This window comes from Eptesicus fuscus, chromosome 15 (assembly GCF_027574615.1).
Source record: "Eptesicus fuscus isolate TK198812 chromosome 15, DD_ASM_mEF_20220401, whole genome shotgun sequence".
NCBI lineage: Eukaryota > Metazoa > Chordata > Mammalia > Chiroptera > Vespertilionidae > Eptesicus > Eptesicus fuscus.
In genome coordinates this window covers 50,274,585-50,292,541 of record NC_072487.1, presented here as the reverse complement: position 1 = coordinate 50,292,541, position 17,957 = coordinate 50,274,585, and the positions used below count along the sequence as shown (strand labels likewise).

At 51.9% G+C, this 17,957-nt stretch overlaps 3 protein-coding genes and 1 pseudogene across 5 annotated transcripts; 2 read left to right on the top strand and 2 right to left on the bottom strand.

The window, feature by feature from the left end:
* Positions 1–453: 453 nt before the first annotated feature.
* On the top strand, positions 454–3,870 carry ARHGEF39 (Rho guanine nucleotide exchange factor 39). Its single transcript, XM_008142156.3, has 9 exons — positions 454–612; positions 773–867; positions 1,109–1,229; positions 1,485–1,603; positions 2,080–2,150; positions 2,399–2,527; positions 2,694–2,923; positions 3,181–3,269; positions 3,449–3,870. Exons 1-9 carry the CDS (start codon positions 454–456, stop codon positions 3,462–3,464), a joined length of 1,029 nt encoding a protein of 342 aa, XP_008140378.2. The 3' UTR covers positions 3,465–3,870.
* A 170-nt stretch (positions 3,871–4,040) lies between these two features.
* Positions 4,041–11,400, bottom strand: CCDC107 (coiled-coil domain containing 107). Of its 3 annotated transcripts, XM_054727425.1 has the most exons (7): positions 10,924–11,400; positions 10,727–10,800; positions 6,121–6,266; positions 4,735–4,798; positions 4,555–4,645; positions 4,368–4,480; positions 4,041–4,286 (listed from the first exon to the last, which is right to left on the bottom strand). In XM_054727425.1, exons 1-7 carry the CDS (start codon positions 11,274–11,276, stop codon positions 4,057–4,059), a joined length of 1,071 nt encoding a protein of 356 aa, XP_054583400.1. In that variant the 5' UTR covers positions 11,277–11,400; the 3' UTR covers positions 4,041–4,056. The 3 variants fall into 3 exon arrangements, with proteins under 3 accessions (XP_054583400.1, XP_028001916.2, XP_054583401.1); XM_028146115.2 differs by lacking the exons at positions 10,727–10,800; positions 10,924–11,400 and adding an exon at positions 6,349–6,530 and having other exon boundaries at positions 4,042–4,286; XM_054727426.1 differs by lacking the exons at positions 10,727–10,800; positions 10,924–11,400 and adding an exon at positions 6,349–6,530 and having other exon boundaries at positions 4,042–4,286; positions 4,735–4,795.
* Positions 7,292–7,409, bottom strand: LOC114231745 (U6 spliceosomal RNA; annotated as a pseudogene).
* Positions 11,401–11,438: 38 nt separating the features above from the next.
* Positions 11,439–12,539, top strand: SIT1 (signaling threshold regulating transmembrane adaptor 1). The gene is made up of 4 exons (XM_008142158.3): positions 11,439–11,569; positions 11,656–11,714; positions 11,825–11,886; positions 11,981–12,539. The coding sequence occupies exons 1-4, from the start codon at positions 11,487–11,489 to the stop codon at positions 12,212–12,214; spliced, it is 438 nt and encodes a 145-aa protein (XP_008140380.3). The 5' UTR covers positions 11,439–11,486; the 3' UTR covers positions 12,215–12,539.
* The last annotated feature ends 5,418 nt before the right edge of the window (positions 12,540–17,957 follow it).

Below are 17,957 nucleotides of genomic sequence, written 5' to 3'. Positions count from 1 at the left end.
TGGAGGCCAAAATATTTCAAACTTTTTGACTAGTGAGAGTCCCTAATTGTAAAGAAGCATTGGAAACGACTGAACCCCAGCGTCTGGCATGGACCCAGTGCAGAATATGTACTGCAACTATTGCGCCTTTCCCAATTCTACCGATAGGACACAGGCCCTGCCAGTGTCTGCACCCCCAAGTCTGCTGGCTCAAAGTCTAGGTTGCTGCCCCAATTAGACCCACTCAGGAGGTCCCTCACCTGCCCCACTTGGCTGTTCTCCGACGGACGTCACGTACCTACAGCGCCGCCCTGGCGGTGGGGCGAGGCCCTCACGGAGACGGGACGCTGCTTGGCAGGCCGCCGCGCATGCTCCGTCCTGCGCGTAGCCTCCCGGCGCCAGGGGGCGCGCTCCTCCACGCTGCCCCGCCCCTGAGCGGTTGGCATTTGAATCTCCGGCGGGCTGTGGCCGGAAATGTCCACCGGTCAGCTAGGCATGGAGAACCCGGGGCCCAGGGCCCGGTGCCCGGTGCAAGAGCAGCGTGCCCGTTGGGAGCGGAAACGCGCCTGCACCGCCCGGGAGCTGCTGGAGACCGAGCGGCGCTACCAGGAGCAGCTGGGGCTGGTGGCCACGGTGGGGGCCCCGCGTGCCCTCTCGAATGGGGCGGGGAGCCCAGGGATTGGGAGGGTCTCTGCGAGGTCGGTGATCCCGAGTACGGGGGTCTTGCTCTGTCCTCCTGCATTTGGGGGCTGGGCAGACTTCTGCAGATTCTAGCCGCGTTCTCTCTCCGCAGTACTTCGTGGGGATTCTGAGAGCCAAGGGCACCCTGCGACCGCCGGAGCGCCAGGCCCTGTTTGGGCCCTGGGAGCTCATTTACGGCGCCAGCCAGTGAGTGGAAGGGGCGTGGGGAGAGGGAAGGAGGGAGCGCCTTGGCTTCTGGCACTGCGCGGAGGGACCCAGGCTCATATTCCGAGTCTGCCAGGGACCTCACCTGTGGTCTTGGCCCCGTGCCCCGGTTCTCCACCTGTAAAATGGGGTAACAGCACTACCCACGGGTCAGGGTTAGGAGAATGAAATGCGGTGCTTGAGCAGTTCTTTGGCAGCTCTTTTATTGTCCTCACCCACGCAGAGAGCTGCTTCCCCGCCTGGAAGGAGGCCACTGGGGGCAGGGGCTGGAGGGCTTCTGCCCCCACCTGGAGCTCTACACCCAGTTTGCTGCCAACGCAGAGAGGTCCCAGACCACCCTGCAGGTAACTTGAAGGTGACCTCAAGTCCTTCCTCTCTTGCCCCATACATTTCCTCTCCATCTGGAGACCCAGACTTCAAACTGTCCCTGCATTTGTAGAGCCCTTTGGGTGTCCCGTTCTGTGCTAAGTTCCCTGTAGGGAGACAGGGGTTCTCTCGGGAGCACACAGCTTGCTGAGGGCTGGGGATGTGTACACAGGTGAATACAATGTAAGGAGTGGCTTCTCTCTCTGCTGCCAACCCTCCCCCCCTCACTCCAGGAACAACTAAAGAAAAGCAAACGTTTCCGGAGGTTCGTGAGGCTTCAGGAAGGCCGCCCTGAGTTTGGGGGCCTTCAGCTCCAGGACCTGCTCCCTTTACCTCTGCAGAGGCTTCAGCAGTGAGTGAACTCCCCCTGACTCAGCCAGCTTTTCTCAGTCTCTCACCTTTGTGGGACTCATGGGGTCTATCCCAATGCCTCTCTCCTGGGACAAATTGCTCCCAAAATCCTTTTTGCAAGAGTAAACGAGAACCCACCAGAGTACCTGGAGTCTGCAGCCTCAGCGGGGGCTGTGGAACTCTACATTGAAGCGCGGGGCTTGCAATGGGTCAGTGACACAGCACTTGGAAGAATCTGCTGAGATGAGAGGCTGGTCCAGTTTAGAATTTCTGAAGAGTCTGCTCCTGACTCTTCAGTGTGGGATGGGAAAGGGTGATGTGGTGTGAGGCCAGGTTTTGAAAGAGGGGATACAGAGCCAGAGCAGATCTTTCCTGGCTTTGCAGTGGAAGTATGTGTAAAGGGTGATGTGTGTGTCAGGCAGAGGGAATGTTTCCCAGCTCTACGTCCCCTCATAGACTTCAACTGTCTAATTCTAGGTATGAAAACCTTGTTGTTGCTTTGGCTGAAAACACAAGTCCCAACAGCCCTGACCACCAACAGCTCACACGTATGTTCTTGCTCTGCCAAAACTCAAAGACAGAAGGCTGCCTTTCTTGTATCCCTTTTGGGTTGTGACCTCCAACAATGTCTGGTATGACCCTGTCTTCCTTTGACATGTACACGATGTTCCTGTTGTCCTGCCTGCTCTTCAACAAGTTAGACCCTCACCCTGGTTCCCTAGGGAGGAGCCTTTCCCCACCACCAGTCCCCAGAGTCAAAGATGTGCTGGGAATGGGGTTGGGGATGTTATTCCAGGGGCTGCTCGGCTGATAAGTGAGGCTGCCCAGAGAGTCCACACCATTGGTCAGAAACAGAAGAATGACCAGCACCTCCGGCGTGTCCAGGCCCTTCTCAGCGGCCGCCGGGCAAAAGGGCTCACCTCAGGTAGTCTGCATCCTTTCCCCTTCGCCCTCAACCTGCCCTTTTCTTACTCACCCCTCTTCCGCTATATTGCCAGCACGTACCCGGTTTCCTCAGCCTCCCTTTTCTTTTATGCCCACGGATCATGGTCCTGGAGCTGCCTTAGAATAACGGCTCTCTCATCCCCCAGGTCGCTGGTTCCTCCGCCAGGGCTGGCTGTTGGTAGTGCCTCCCCGTGGGGAACCTCGGCCCCGAATGTTCTTCCTGTTCTCTGACGTGCTTGTCGTGGCCAAGCCTCGGCCCCCATTGCACCTGCTGCAGAGTGGCACCTTTGTCTGCCGGGCCGTCTACCCCATGGCCCAGTGTCAACTCCAAAGGGTCTTTGGCCACTCGGGGGGCCCTTGTGGTGGACTGCTCAGTGTAAGTAATAAGGTGGGAGTCCTAGGGAAGGTAGGAGAGGCCGTACATATACCCCAAACACCTGTGCACCTGTTTATCTCCTTGGCCTGGACTCTTGTCATAGGAATTGGGCCAGCTACACTGAGGGAGGATAACTGGGTCTTTGGGTTCATATCTAGTTCTCACATGAGTCCTGAGTGACCCCATGGGAGCAGCAAGGCCTTCAGCGTTAGCCTGGACCTTTCTGAGCCATGCATTAAGAGGTGGTCTCTCCCCAGCTGTCCTTTCCTCGTGAGAAGCTACTGCTTATGTCCACGGACCAGGAGGAGCTGTTGCGCTGGTACCACAGTCTGACCTTGGCCATCAGGTAGGTTGTCTCTGTCCTTGGTAGGTGCTGGGATGAGGCCCAGGAGCAGGAGATGAGCAGCTCTGATCCTGTCTCATGTCCTACGTCTTCGGGACACCACCCCACCACCCCTCCCCCGTCGCTGATTAGAGTATGACTAGAGTACTCATGCCAATACCTGAACTGTCTTCTCTCCACAGCAGCCAGAAGAACTAGAAGAATCTTACGAATTCCAGAACCCAGAATACTTCAGGGAATAGGTCAGGGTCAGGAGCACAAAACTAAACAAAACACAGAACTCTTCATGCTTTGAGAAGGGTCGTTTTGTGTTTGCCTGGGGCTGGGTTATCTGACCAGCTCTTCAGAATCAGGAAACCAAGTCTGACCCATGTGAACCTCCACTGAACCAGCCCCTCCAGCACAGATGAGGGGATTTGGGGCTGATGAGCTTGGTGCTATGTCTATGGCCAGTCGTTTATCAAGGCTATGGCTTTGCAAATGTGGCTATTTTTATAGTTTTATTTTCCTACTGGATTTAAGTAAAGTTTTTTTTGTGTCTTTGAAAGGCCTGTTTCAGCTGTGTGTATGAGCAAAGGGATGTCTGTGCCCGGAGGCTGGCCTGACGGGGCCTCGGGAGTACAAGGAAAAGAACTGGAGCTCCCTCTGTCTTCTCCGCGCTCACCCTGGGAGGCAGCATCGTTTTGTCCTAATAAGGGAAGCTTTTCAAGAAGGGCCAGTTGTTCCTAGGCACCTAGTATGGGTGTGTGTGTGACCAGCTGGGATGAAAAAAGCACACGGGAGCATCCAATCACAGGAACAGACTTTGTTTTACTAAACCTTCCTGGAGGGGGCTGGGACTGGGGCCCTTTGCCGCAGTCTTGCTGCATCTTCTCCTCAGCCCCTGCTCCGCTCCCCAAGGAGTAGCTAGGTTCCTTGTCTCTGTGCTCCAGTTTAGGGGCTCTTCCCCAGCCTGAGTGTCACCAGCCTCCTCGTCTTCCTCCTTCATACGTGAGTCCTCAGGAAAGGGCAGGCTAGCCTCTGTGAGGGGAAGGTCAGGTGTGTTCCCGTTTCAGATACTTTGTCTCTACCCCCACCAGACTCTCACCCCCAGCCTGTTACCTGGCTCTGGAACCTCCACACCCTTGCTGGGCGTGTTCTTTTGTAGCAGCTGGTGGATGGTGTGTAACTTCATGTTCAGAAGCTCCTGCTGTGCTCCGGCCAGAGTAGTCACGCTGTGGATAGGTCCCCTCAGAGGCTGCCCCGTCTATGTCCCCACTTCTCACCTGCCACACATTGCTCTCCTTACCGCTCAAAAAGGGGGTCCAGCTGGGCCATCAGATTGTCCAGGTGTTGTTCCGTCTGGGCCAGCTGTTGTGTCAACTGGGCCAGCTGTTGCTCTGGAGGTAAGGGAGAGAAGGAGGGCAATGGTTACTCAGCTTCTGCTGTCCCCTAACTCCCTACCAAGCAAGACTTCTGCAAAACCCACCTGACTGCAATGATTCCTTCTTGCCTGCCTCTTCTGGGAGAACAGGAGCCCCATTTTTCTCCTGCTGCAGAAGGAGGAAATGGAGATACTGCAACAAGGCTCCCCACCCTTTGTCTCCAAAGCCAGTGAGAGGAGGAGGAGGATAATTTGAGGTAGAGAAAGCTATTGGATTTTTACTTCAGAGAATCACAATCCCATCTAGTCCAGCTCCTCACCCAGGACATGAAGCAGCCTGTCAGTACGCCCTCACAAGGTCATTCAGTCTACTCTGACACCTCCAGGAAAAGAGCAGCTCCCTCCAGGTTGATCAAGTTCTGGTTGTTAGTTTATATACAAAGCCAAAAACTATCCTTCATGTCTCTACTTTTCACTGTGCTGATAAGAGCCTTCCAAAATCATGTCTTTTCAACATGATAGCCCCTTGGGAATTTGAAAACAATGGTTATTCCCCCCCACCCCTGCCCTCTCTCGCTTCCCCACGTCCTCTCTGGCTTAATATCACCAATCTTTTTCAGACAGGGCTCATTTGACATGACTTTCTCTGGTTGCTTTACTGAACTTGAGCTCTTAAATCAGTGCCCCAAAGAGAGTAAAGTTCTCCAGGAATGTTCTGATCATAAGATAAACACATAGTACTTATTTAGGAAATGGGTTGTCACATCACACACATGAACTTCATTAGCCAATCAATGAACTGCTGCTGTTATGTTTCTTTTAGACTATATTTGGGTCCAAGCATAGAATTTATCTATCCTTGTTAAATTTCATCATTGAATTCAGTCCTTTATCCTAGCTTGTCAAGTCTATTTGGGATCATGATCAGCTGTCCCTTCTAGTTTTACATCCCCTCCAGAATGGAGCCCTCTATTTCCCGGTGCAATTGAGTGATAGGGCCAGGGCTGGATATACAGCCCTAGGAGGTACTACTTTGCATTTCAACAGTTTCCATCCACCAAAAGGTACTGTCAATTCCTATTTCAGGGCCTCCTTCCCAAGAACATGAGCCTGCTTGGTACCTTGAACTCAAAAAAACACCTGGCTACAGTAACCAACCTCTTGTGCCAAGGTTGGAATCTCACCTGGAACTCCACACTTGCTGGGTTCAAATCCCAGCTCCACTAGTTACTGGCTCTGACCTTGAGCAAGTGACTTAATCTCTTCACTGGCTTGTTGCGAAGACTACACGTGATGTTTATTTACAATTTACCATGTGCCCTTCACATCCATCACCTGGCTGGATGCTCAAAATGACCCCCTAATGCTGGAAAGCCAAGGAACTACTGTTCATTTCATAGAATCACCGGAAGATGTCTCTTGTTCTTGGTACCATAACGCCCCCAGGGGAAATTCAGGCCCGGGGCATCCCCACCACTGGTCGTCCCGCACCTGCAAACACTTATAGAGCACAAAAGCCACGACGGCTGCGGTGTACAGCGCCCCCAAAGGCCACGCCCGGGCCCGCTCCTGCTGGACCTTGGGCGGCGGCGGCCGCCGGGGTTCCGTGGCCTTAGGGCTGACCTGGGTGGCGTCCCCTGCGGAGGAGGGCAGAGCAGGGTCAATAGGGCTGGGACTCCAGGGCAATCCCAGCCTCCCCCCAGCAGCCCTCGCTGGTACCTGGGTGTGCCCGGAGGTCGGGGCTGGAGCGGTCTCCGAGGACCCCGGGCAGCGCAGACACAAGTAGTAGCCCCACAACACCCGCGGGCGAGACCGCGCTCGCCATTGCAGGCCGACAGACTAAGGCCCCTGCGGCGCTGGGCAGCGGAGCGCCCCAGTGCTCATGGGTAGGCGCGCCGGCCTCGCTGGGCCCGCCCCAGAAGACCATGCCCACATAGTGTGGGCGGGGTCAAGCGCTATTTGCATAGGACCATTGGCCAAATTTTCCTAAATTAGTTCATTTCTTTTCTATTTATTCTAATCTATATTAGCCAGAATACCTCCGGAAGTATTAGAAGATTATTCCAGAGAGTGGTTTTTATTTCATAAACCACCAATCTTCTCACCCTAACTAAAAGGCAGATTTCTTCATGGACCTATAAAAGGGCCGAGTAGTCAGCCCTCTTCCCGTAGTTCGCGCTGAAGGCCTGTTACCTAGGCTACAGACGGAGGACTCGGTTCCTCATTTGCGCCTAGGGGAAAGTCCCCGGACCGCGGGCAGAGAGTGCCGCGTGCGCACGCACGTAGACCTCCCCCGCTTCTCGTTGTCAATCCGCCAAGAAGCGAAGAGCTGAGCGGGCGCGTGGCGGGGGCGGCGTCCGTCATCTCCTCTAGTTACGCAGGCGGTGCGTCTCCGCGCACTAACCACACGGGGCTCATTCTCAGCGCGGCTGCATTTTACAAATCTCTGCTGATTGACAGGTAACTGACAGGTAACAGCCACAGATGTCAGCTCAAATGCCTCAATGCACAATCATTAACTTTGTGTATTCATTAGCCGCTATCGTGCCACTATTATATCAATTATTTCACAGTAAAGCTGGAAAAAATCCATTTTTTTGGCCCACCCAGAAAAAATCCATAATTATTCACAGCACATGGCTCTAGCAAACACTCCTTTTTTAAAAATTAAATCCATTGGGGTGACATTGGTTAATAAATTTGAGTGTTTACCTTGCGCAGGGGCCATGCTACTTTCTGTATCTTTCCAATTTTAGTATATGTGCTGCCAAAGCGAGCACTCAATGAATCCTTGTTGAAGGAAATTAATGTTTTCAAACGATCCAACAGTTAAATATAAGTAAGCTCTTTTTAAAAATGAGGAAACTCAGGTTCGTGAAGGTTAAGTGTTGTTGATCGGCGATTCCAACCATTTTCTGCTTGTCTCCATATCATCTGCCTCACGTCACCCCACCTCCAGGCCTTCCCACTTCTTGCCGACCCTGACTTCTCCAGGCAGACTTAGGCAGTCTCCCGCTGTTCCACACTATCTTTTAGAACTGTCTGGGATCTAAAGGGTCCTCTTCCTGATTAGACCAACAGCTCTTTGAAGAGGAAAGAAACCATTTCTCACTCACATTTGTATCTCCAGAGCTTGGCACATAAGTGATGGGTACTGGTACATGTGTATTAAATGAATGAAGTACACGTGTTAAATAAATGAATAAAATGCGGTGTATCTTCCTGTCTTTCCAGAAAGGAAGGGGGCACTGCAGGGAAAGACCCGAACCCAGGGGAGTTACCGGGGTCTAGTGGTTGACCACCATGAGGCAGCCTGGGTGTCAGAACAGTGTACTCCAAACCTTGACTCGAAGCCAGTTGGTGTAGTCAATGTAAGTAAGTGGTTCCGGGAGGAGGAGAGGGGGACAGGGGTATAATACGATAAATGGCTGCTAACTGATTGTTGCCTTCAGAGAAGTTGGGCCCACTATTGCCAGATATTCTGATTTCTACACCTCCTCACCCCAATTCAACAAATTGGGATTTTTAAAATTTGAAATCTCTGTTGTAAAATGTTAACAAGGAATATTTGGCATATTTGACACCTGTGTGGATCATGTTTTTAAAATTCTCTTCTATAGGACAAAATTATTTTCATTAATAATCAGGAAATGAAACAAATAATAAGGACCACAAAATAAACTAACAATAAGGGTCAGAAATTCAGACTGAATTATTTGTGTAACTGAATATCTGATATAATCATGACAGTATAAAACTATATATAGTGCCCAACCAGTATGGCTCAGTGGTTGAGCATCAACCTATGAACCAGGAGGTCACAGTTTTATTTCTGGTCAGGGCACATGCCCAGGTTGTGGGCTGGATCGCCAGTAGGGGATGTGCAGGAGGCAGCCTTTAATGTTCTGCTCTCACATCAATGTTTCTTTTTCTCCGCCTTCCTCCCTCTCTAAAAATCAATTTAAAATTTTTTCAAGTTTCTTCATATTAAGCAACAAACATGCAAACAGTTAGGGAAAAAGTAATCATAAGGATGTTTGGCAAAGATTTAAAAAATTCCATTTCACAATAAATCCCAGAAATTTTCAATGTAAATAAAAACTCTGAGAGGTCACCTGGAATGACATAAAGTAATTCAAGTTCAATTTCTTTGACTTTACAATCATTGTGCTACTTATTGTTTATTATAAATCCATGGGCTAACTATGGGAATATGTACTATCATAGAAGTTGGAGACAGAGATTATGCTCAAAGAGAACTTGAACAACTCCAAACTGTTAAGAACTAATTCTAGATTTAAACACACCTAGATGAATCTGCTTCTGTCAGGGGCCAATTGTGTAACTGGGAGTTCTCTAGATGAACTTCCATGTACATGACAATGTTTTCTAAAGGATAGGTAATACAAGTGTGCTAATTGAAGCTAGTATATTATGAAAGCTCATCAGAAACCACAACAATGTAGAACTTGGATCTATAAACGTTTTTTTCAGAGAGGAGTACTTTATTACTGACATTTTTTAGGATTGCTGGAACATGGTGGTAATAAAATGGAGACCAATTTTTAGTTGGTTTTGTCTTAAAATTCTCTACAGATGATAACCCTCTTATTGCCTGCAGCTGGAGGATCAGACCTCTAATGCCATCCCCCTCCTTGGCACACTACTGCAATCTTTAAAAGTTAAAAACAAAACAAAACAAAAACATTGTATGGGACAGACAAAACATATTTCTGGTTCCTGGTCTAAAGTTTAAATTCAGAACTTAAACTCCCTCTTCCCTCATCAATAGCCTCCACTGACTGGGCTGTCTCTGGGCGGGGCAGGTACTCTACTCCCTGCAGTGAACACGTGCAAAGACAGGGCTCAATATCAGGATAGCACAGGGCAGAGGTTTCTTTAATTCAACTGCCTTTTGCGATTGGTAGTTCTTAAGGACAATTTGGATGAAGTGGGTCGAGAGGGAGGAAACTAGCTTTTTTGCGCCCAAACTGTTAAAGCAGAACTAGAGGCCCACTTTATATTTGTATCTCCAGAGCTTGGCACATAAGTGATGGGTACTGGTACATGTGTGTTAAATGAATGAAGTACATTCATTTAATTAGGAATCACACCCACGCACCAAAATTCGTGCATGGGTGTGATTCCTAAGCCTGGCTGGCGATCGAAGCACAAGCATCTGGTGTGGACAGGCAGGTCCCAGCTGACCTCTGGGCCCTGGGCAGCACCCGGGCCCTCGGGCCCCCACGTGCCACCCCTCTGCCTGAGTCACAGCACCCGAGTCCCCACTCAGAGATGCAGTGAGTGCGGCCAGACGTCATGGGCCGGAGTGCAGCGTGGGCCTCTGGGCCGTCCAGCGGCGCCACACGGAACCCAGGTGGGCAGCACACTCTCTCCCGGCTGGCCTCGCAGAGTGGCTCCTGTGCGAACCCACGGGGAGCCTGACTGGCCCTTGCGGTCCCGGGGGCTGCAGCCTGGCCCACCCAGAAGAGACCATGTGGGTGCGGGGCGGGCTCCTCATGGGCGCCTGGCACCTGAGTGGGGGGCGCAAGCCCTGGCGTCCCGGGGGAGGGTAGCAGGGGGAGTGAGAGCAAGCTCAGCGGACACCCTGCATTCTCACCACACCTCCTCTGTCCCCATCACCCCCTCCCCCAGGTAGCCGGCGAGAGGTCACAGTGGGTCACTGATGCCCACCATGTTCCACACCACCCCCCTGGCGGTCAGTGCATGTCATAGCGAGCGGTCAAACTCATGGTTGAATGACTGCCTGAGGGGGCAATTTGCATATTATAAAAGGCTAATATGCAAATTGTCCCCTTGGGAGTTTGACCAACCAGGAGTTCAACCGCTCACTATGATGTGTGCTGACCACCAGGGGGTGGCATGAAACGAAGGCAGCCGGCAACCAGGGAAGGAAGGCCTTGGCCAGCTGGCAGCCAGAAGGCGCCAACTGGTCCTGATCACCGGCCAGCCTAGGGATCCCACCCGTGCACAAATTTCGTGCACTGGGCCCCTAGTATAGGATAATAACATGACAATGGTCATCCTAACACGTTCACCTTGGATCAACCTTAGGGTGTGGTGAGAGGGTACATACCAGGAGATCTCCCAATCCTGTTCCATGTTATAGCATGTTCATCCAGGAGCACATTCTCCTCATGAGACTCAGAACTGGAGAGAAAAGTCAGGTACCCTGTGGCATAAGGAGATCTCTGTCATAAAGCCTGCCTTCCTTGTCTCGTGGGTCCTGCCTCATGCCACTTCTGCCCCCCCTGGGAGTCTTCATGGGCTCACCTACACAGTGGCAAAGCCTTCTTCTCTCTTCTCTGGCCAGAGGGGGTACAGGGCCAAGGGCGAGGGGGGCGTGAGGTGGGGAGTTGCGGAAGTTCAGGAGTTGCTGGGTGGCGCAGGTGCAGGCACTGGGCGGTGTCAGTTCTTTCACTCATCCCTCCCCTCCCCCTTCCTCCCCGGAAACCAGCGACTTTGCCACCACCAGTATTGGGGATGATGAGCTGTGGGGGCCAGGCCCAGGGAGGGGTGGGAGTAAGGGGGGCTGCTGCGGCTGTCAGACCATAAGCCAGGCGTACGCCTAGGCTCAGGGCGGCACGATCGATGCTTGCAGACTTGGCTCCCACATCAATAGTCATGAGCAGCGGTGCAAACTGCACGGATCAGCTAGGGCCCGGTAAGCTGGGCGGGGCAGGGACAGGGGGAGGGGTCACGCGGCCCCAGGTCCCATCTGCTGGGATCTGGAGGGCTGGGCTGGGCAGTAATACCCACCCCTCTATTCTCTCACATCCACAGGAATTCCCTCCTTCACCAAGGCCTGGGGATTGTGGGCCCTCTTAGGGGCTGTGATGCTGCTGCTTCTCATCTCGATGGCTGCACACTTGTCCCGATTCCGTAGTGGCTGGAGGAGGAACCACCCAGGAAAGGAACAGTGAGTGGGGGGAAACAGAAATGGGGTAACTGACAATTTCTCCCTAACAAGAGGTCCCCACTGACCCCCTAAACTTTGTGTTGCAGTTCTGGAGGGTCTGTGGAAGAGGTCCCCCTGTATGGGAACCTGCATTATCTGAAGACAGGTAGGAAACGGGCAGAGGGGAGAGGCACAGAGAACAGGTCCTGGGTGGGTGGGATGAAGGGCTGCAGGAGGAGGAACAAGAAGGGACCAGGTTTCTGTTACCTGTCCCAGGACGACTGTCTCAAGAACCAGGGCCAGACCAGCAGGATCCAACACTTGGAGGCCCCACCAGGGTGAGTCCGTTGTTGCTGAGGAAGAGGGGAGGGAAGGAAGTGGGGGGCGCTTTTTCAAGGGTCCAGTGAACTTCTAACAGCCTTGCATCTCCAGGCTGCAGAGGAGGCGATGTGCTATACCAGCCTGCAGCTGCGGCCTCCCCAGGGCCGCATCCTGAGCCCTGGAACCCCCATCAAATACTCAGAGGTGGTGCTGGACTCTGAGCCGAAGCCCCAGGCCTCGGGCCCGGAGCCGGAGCTCTATGCCTCCGTGTGTGCCCAGACCCGCAGAGCCCGGGCTTCCTTCCCAGACCAGGCCTACGCCAACAGCCAGACTGCACCCAGCTGAGATGGAGGGCCTGGCATCGCCCCGGCTTCCTCTGTTGCAGGGGTTACTGCTCCCCTGTTCGGGTCGTGACTATTTCCCAACAAACCCCCAAAGACAGTCAGCCATTACCGGGTCACAGGAGGCGATGTTCCCCAAACCTCCTGTCTGACCCGAGGGAGATATCTCAGGGGAAAAGCAGGCCCCCCGTTTCTTGAGGATGGAGAAAGCAGAGGCTGTGGCCCCCTCCTCGCTTCCTCCTCCTTCCGGAGTTTTACCAGGTCCTCCCCACTATTGCTCTCATACAGTGTACCCCTGACACCTCAGTGTCTCCTCCGACACAGGAAGTGGGCAGTGGGGGAGGGGGTAAGAGCCTAAGAGGACCTGGGTGGGTATACCCCTGGGGAGGCCACGGGTGGGGGGGGGGGCGAGGGGGGAGGGGAGGGATCCTGGAACCTAGCAACCTGAAGAACCCAAGCCTGGCTCTGGTCTGAGAATCCTGGCAGGAGAATACCAGTCTCCAGCCTGCTGCCTCTGTTGTGTCCCCAAGTTTTAAAATAAAATTCCTCAAAAAGTGTCTAGACTTTATTCAGTGGGCCACAGACCTGCAGTAGACCCCACAGAGTGGGAGTGGGAGCTCTGCTGTCTGCACAGAGCACTTCCCAGGGGAGCCTGGCTGGGGAAGAGGGCCCAAGGGGGGCAGCCTCATCAACAGGGCAGGGGTGGGTGCCAGGGGCGGAGGCCGGAGCTGCTAGAACGTCCCCAGAATTGACACTGAGCACCGCCCCAACTCCCATCACCTGGAGCCTGCACGCTCAGCAGCCCCTGCCCCACTCTCCATGGGCTCTGTAACTGTGCTGCACCCCACACCTGTGGTCTACCATCTCCTCCCAGGGCCTCTGGAGAGGCCGGTCCGACAGACGTGAGGCTTGAGGGGCAGAAGACAGGGGAACCTGAGGCTTTCGCCAAACCTCTCTCCTTCCTAGCGCCCCAGAGAAGGCAGGGACCGGCCTGGCGGTGCCAACAAGGGGCCTCCTCTGCACACACAGACACACAGTAACCCAGTGCCCTGGGGTTCCTGGACCTGAGCACCCCACTGGCGCCTCCCCAGAAGCAGCCGGGGCCGCGGTTAAGGCAGCTGGATCTGTGTGGGAGGGAAGGTGGCTTCGGGGCGGGTACCGGATGCGGGAGCCGCCCGCAGCGGGATGTGGGGTTCTGAAGGCTGCTGCGCACCAGACGCTCAACGTGTCCGCGGCCTGGGGGCTGAGGGCGTCACCACTGGGACTCGCCGGCCATCGCAGCCGAGGCCGCAAACGACCCCCGACCCAGACCGGCTCTCCCACCGGGCTCTGCGGCTCCCGCCGGTGCAGGACCGAGCTCCGAGCGCCCCCGCGCGGCGGGACGCGGCCTCGCCACCACCTCTGCGCAGGCGCGAGGCTGCCGGGTCCGGGGCATGCTGGGAGGTGAAGTCTCCAGGCTCGCGGCCCCGCCCCCCCCTCGCCCCGCCCCAGTTTATAGGCTCCGTCGCTCCCGGAGCATTGGGTGCCTCCCGCGTTCCCAGAACGTAGCGGGCTCCCTCCGTGTGGAGCTGGGTATGACTTGAACTCTTTCCTTCCATTCTCCGAAGCCTGGATCCTCTGCTTTCTCTCTCCCCTATAACGCTTTGGTTTTTACCTTCTTATCTTTAAAAAAAAAAAAAAAAAAAAAAAAAATATATATATATATATATATATATATATATATATATATATATATATATATATATATATAAAATTGATTTTTTACAGAGAGGAAGGGAGAGGGATAGAGAGTTAGAAACACCCACCAGCTGCCTCCTGCACACTCCCTACTGGGGATGTGCCTGCAACCAAGGTACATGCCCTTGACCGGAATCCAACCTGGGACCCTTCAGTCCACAGGCCCACGCTCTATCCACTGAGCCAAACCCGTTAGGGCCTGACCTTCTTATCGTGTCTGTCACTGAAGGCTCATGCCCTAGCCTAGGATCTCGACTGAACGCCAGGTCTGTGGCAACTTCCTAACCTAGGAAATAAATAAGGTTAATGTGGGGCAGCCGATGCACCTCAAACACCTTCTGAGGTCCCCCTTGCCACATCTCTCCAGCTGGCTGAGGGCCTCACTTTACCAAATACCTGGGAGTTTGCTCCCTTCCAGAGCTCCAGGTGCTTCCCTTGGTGCCCTCCCTGCCTCACTGGTGTTTGTTTCCAGCCAGAAGGAGTGCCCTGTCCCAAGCAGAATCCCAGAGCAGGTCAGGGGAAGCCACAAGGGTCCTTTGGGGATCCTGTTCCACCCCTCTTCATGAGATCCCAGCGGGGAGGACAGGAATAAGCCCAAGACCCAAAGACGAAGGGTCTTTGGGATTGTCAAAGAGGTTCAATGTTAGGAAGTTCTTAACCACTTATTTGTAGGTGGGGAGGAGCCTCAGAAGCCACCCAACCAAGGCCCCTCCATCTTTGGCTTGCACTGCACTCTGTCAAAATGAGTCTAAACTTTCAACTTGGTTTTGGCTACAAGGAGGGTAACAGAGCTGGGACATGGAGAGAGACCAAGTCTTAATGACTTCATTTGAAACCTTGAATCCAGCCATGCCCAGAGCAAGATCTGCTTCCTGAACTTCTTGGTTATGTAAGCAAGCTAATAAAATCCTTTTTTTTTGCTTAGTCAGTCAGTCTAAGTTAGACTTTCTATCTCTTGCAATTCTTGAGTTCTGACCTCCTAATAATGGCTTACGATTTTACTAGTAAGTCTTTTGGTGATTATCACTTTATCAGTAATACTTATACCACTTAGAGTGAGGGGATTCTGCGCATGTAGCAACCCTATGAAGACCTCCCCCCTCACACTCCCTCTGATAACTCTCAGCTATAGCTGAGGACCTTTATTTTATTTTTTCTTTTATTAATTCTGATCTGAGGATATTTTTCCATTGATTTTTAGAGAGAGTGGAAGTGTGGGGGAGAGACAGATAGTAGTAACATTGATGTGAGAGAGACACCCAGATTGGTTGCTTCCCACAGGAGCCCTGATCAGGGCCTGCAACTGAGGCATGTGCCCTTGACCAGAATCAAACCCGGGACCCTTCAGTCCGCAGGCCGATGCTCTATCCACTGAGCCAAACTGGCTAGGGCTCCATTTTTATTTTTATTTTTTTAGAGACAGTGGAAAGGAGGGGGAGAGACTGAAAGAGAGAATATTGGTGTGAGACACATCCATTGGTTGCCTCCTGCACATGCCCCAATCGGGCCAGGATCCAGCCTGCAACCGAGGCACATGTCCTTGACTGGGAATCAAACCTGGGACCCTTTAGTCCACGGGCTGATGCTCTAACCATTGAGCAAACTGGCCAGGGCTAGGCGGGGAATTTTAAGTGGGCTCTGCTGAGCTCTTGGCAGAGAATTTGAGGACAAATTTCTGGAGAAGAGCCTCAGAGCCAAGAGCAACGCAGCAAGTCCCAGCAACAGTCTGCTTTCCAGGAACAATCAATGGCTTTGCTGAGCCTCCCCTACTCTCCAAAAAACAAACAAACAGTGGAGGATTGAATTTGTCAGCCCTTGAAGCTGGGAAAGGCAAGCCAGAGGGCAGAGAGACCTGCTGGAGGAAGCAGGTGAATCTCTGACTGAAAAATGTGTAAAACTCAAACAAAAAAGATTTCCCTGAACTAGAAAATCAGAACCCAAAATTTCCATAGACAAATCACAGGAGAGGATGTACTGCTAAAACCTGAAAACAGGTCTAGAGAATTAAAGATGAAGTATCTCAAAATGTAACAGGTCTAGAAAATTAAAAATGAAGTATCTCAAAAATATGGAGATGCAAATCATGTGGTTAAAGATGGGAGATTGGAGCAGACCCAGGAAACTTAACTTCTATGAGTTCCTTCAGAATAAGGAACAGGAGAGGAGAGGTCATCATTAAATAATAGATTCAATTTCCCTGAGCTAAACAAAGACTTAAGTTCCAGACTGGACTGATAGGAAAAGACACACACTTAGCCATATGAAGGCTAAAATTCATAAGCTCGTAAGATATGGGGAAGCTTAGCACATTTTCAGGCAAAAAGAAAGTTCTTTCTTCTTACCTGCTACCCTGGAAGTTAAAAGACCAAAAAAAATTGAATGTGAGTCAATGAAAAAAAAGGCCTGTAACCTAGACCCAGCCAAAGAAGAAAGAAAGATAGATATATTTTACCAGCACAGAAGTCTTTTTTATTTTTTCCCACTTACCATGCAATGAATTCACGGGGAAGGGGTCCCAGCAGCTCAGGCTCCTTCCCATGGGTTCTCACAAAGCGTGCTTCTGTGGGTGGAGCAGGCTGACGCTTCAGTTAACCCAGGTACCCTTCTCTCTGGCTTCCTTCTTTTTCTGATCTTTTTCCTTCACACGTTTCAGGAGGCTGTCTCGGCTGTTAGATGCTCAATATGCTCAATACCTACATTCATTCTCTTGGCAAGAATCTTGCCCTTAACTTGCTCGTTCACAACAAGGCCCACTGCATGCTGGTGACAGACTCCTCCAGTTGTGCCATGGTGACAGTTGTGGGCCTTCCTTTTTGAGCAGCGCCCATTCCCTTGATGTCCACAATATCACCTTCGTGTAGATTCGCATGTATGTGGCCAAGGAACAGCTCCATGTTTCCTAAAAGGCCTAGAGAACACACAGCGGTGCCTCTCTCTTTCCCTTTGTGTCAGTCATTTTGGCGAGTTACTGGAAGATGGCGGTTCTGGCCAAAAGGAAGCGAAAGATAGGTCTTAAAGATTTGCAAAAGTCACAGAGTATTTCATCTAAGAAATACTTCTTGTTATTATTATTAATTTTTAATCCTCACCTGAGGATATTATTCCATTAATTTTTTAGAGAGAGTGGAAGAGGCAGGGAAAGGCAGAGAAATATCAGTGTGAGAGAAACACATTGACTGGTTGCCTCCTGCATGTGCTGACCAGGGCCCGGGCGGGGAGGAGCCTGCAACCCAGGTAACGTACTTGCCCTTGACCCGAATCGAACCTGGGAACCCAGGATCATTCAATCTGCAGGCCTAGGCTCTGTTCACTGAGCCAAACTGGCTAAGGCTTTCTTTTTCTTTTAAAAAAAAAATATATTTTATTGATTTTTTTACAGAGACGAAGAGAGAGGGACAGCGAGCTAGAAACATTGATGAGAGAGAAACATCAACCAGCTGCCTCCTGCACACCCACTACCGGGGATGTGCCCGCAACCAAGGTACATGCCCTTGACCGGAATCGAACCCGGGACCCTTCAGTCCGCAGACCGACGCTCTATCCACCGAGCCAAACCGGTTTCGACTTGGTTAAGGCTTTCCATTGATTTTTAGAGAGAGTAAAAGGGAGGGGGAAAGGCAGAGAGAAACATTGATGTGAGAGTGCCAAAGGGGCTAGGCTGAGAAATACTTTTAAGATATTAATAAGCCCTGGCTGGGTGGCCCAGTTGGTTGGAGCATCGTCCTGTACACCATAAGGTTGTGGGTTTGATTCCCAGTCATGTCATATACTTGGATTGCAGGTTCAATCCCTGGTCAGGATGCATAGGGGAGGCAACTGATCAATGTTTCTCTCTCTCTCTCTCTCTCTCTCTCTTTTTCTCTCTTCCTTTCTCTCTAAAATCAATAAAAACATATACTCATGTGAGGATTTAAAAAAAAAAAGACTAATGAAGCAACAAATGAATCAGAACAGAGACTTGAACATAGGGGAAGATGAAGAGGAAAAAAAGCAGTGAGGAGCAATGAGCC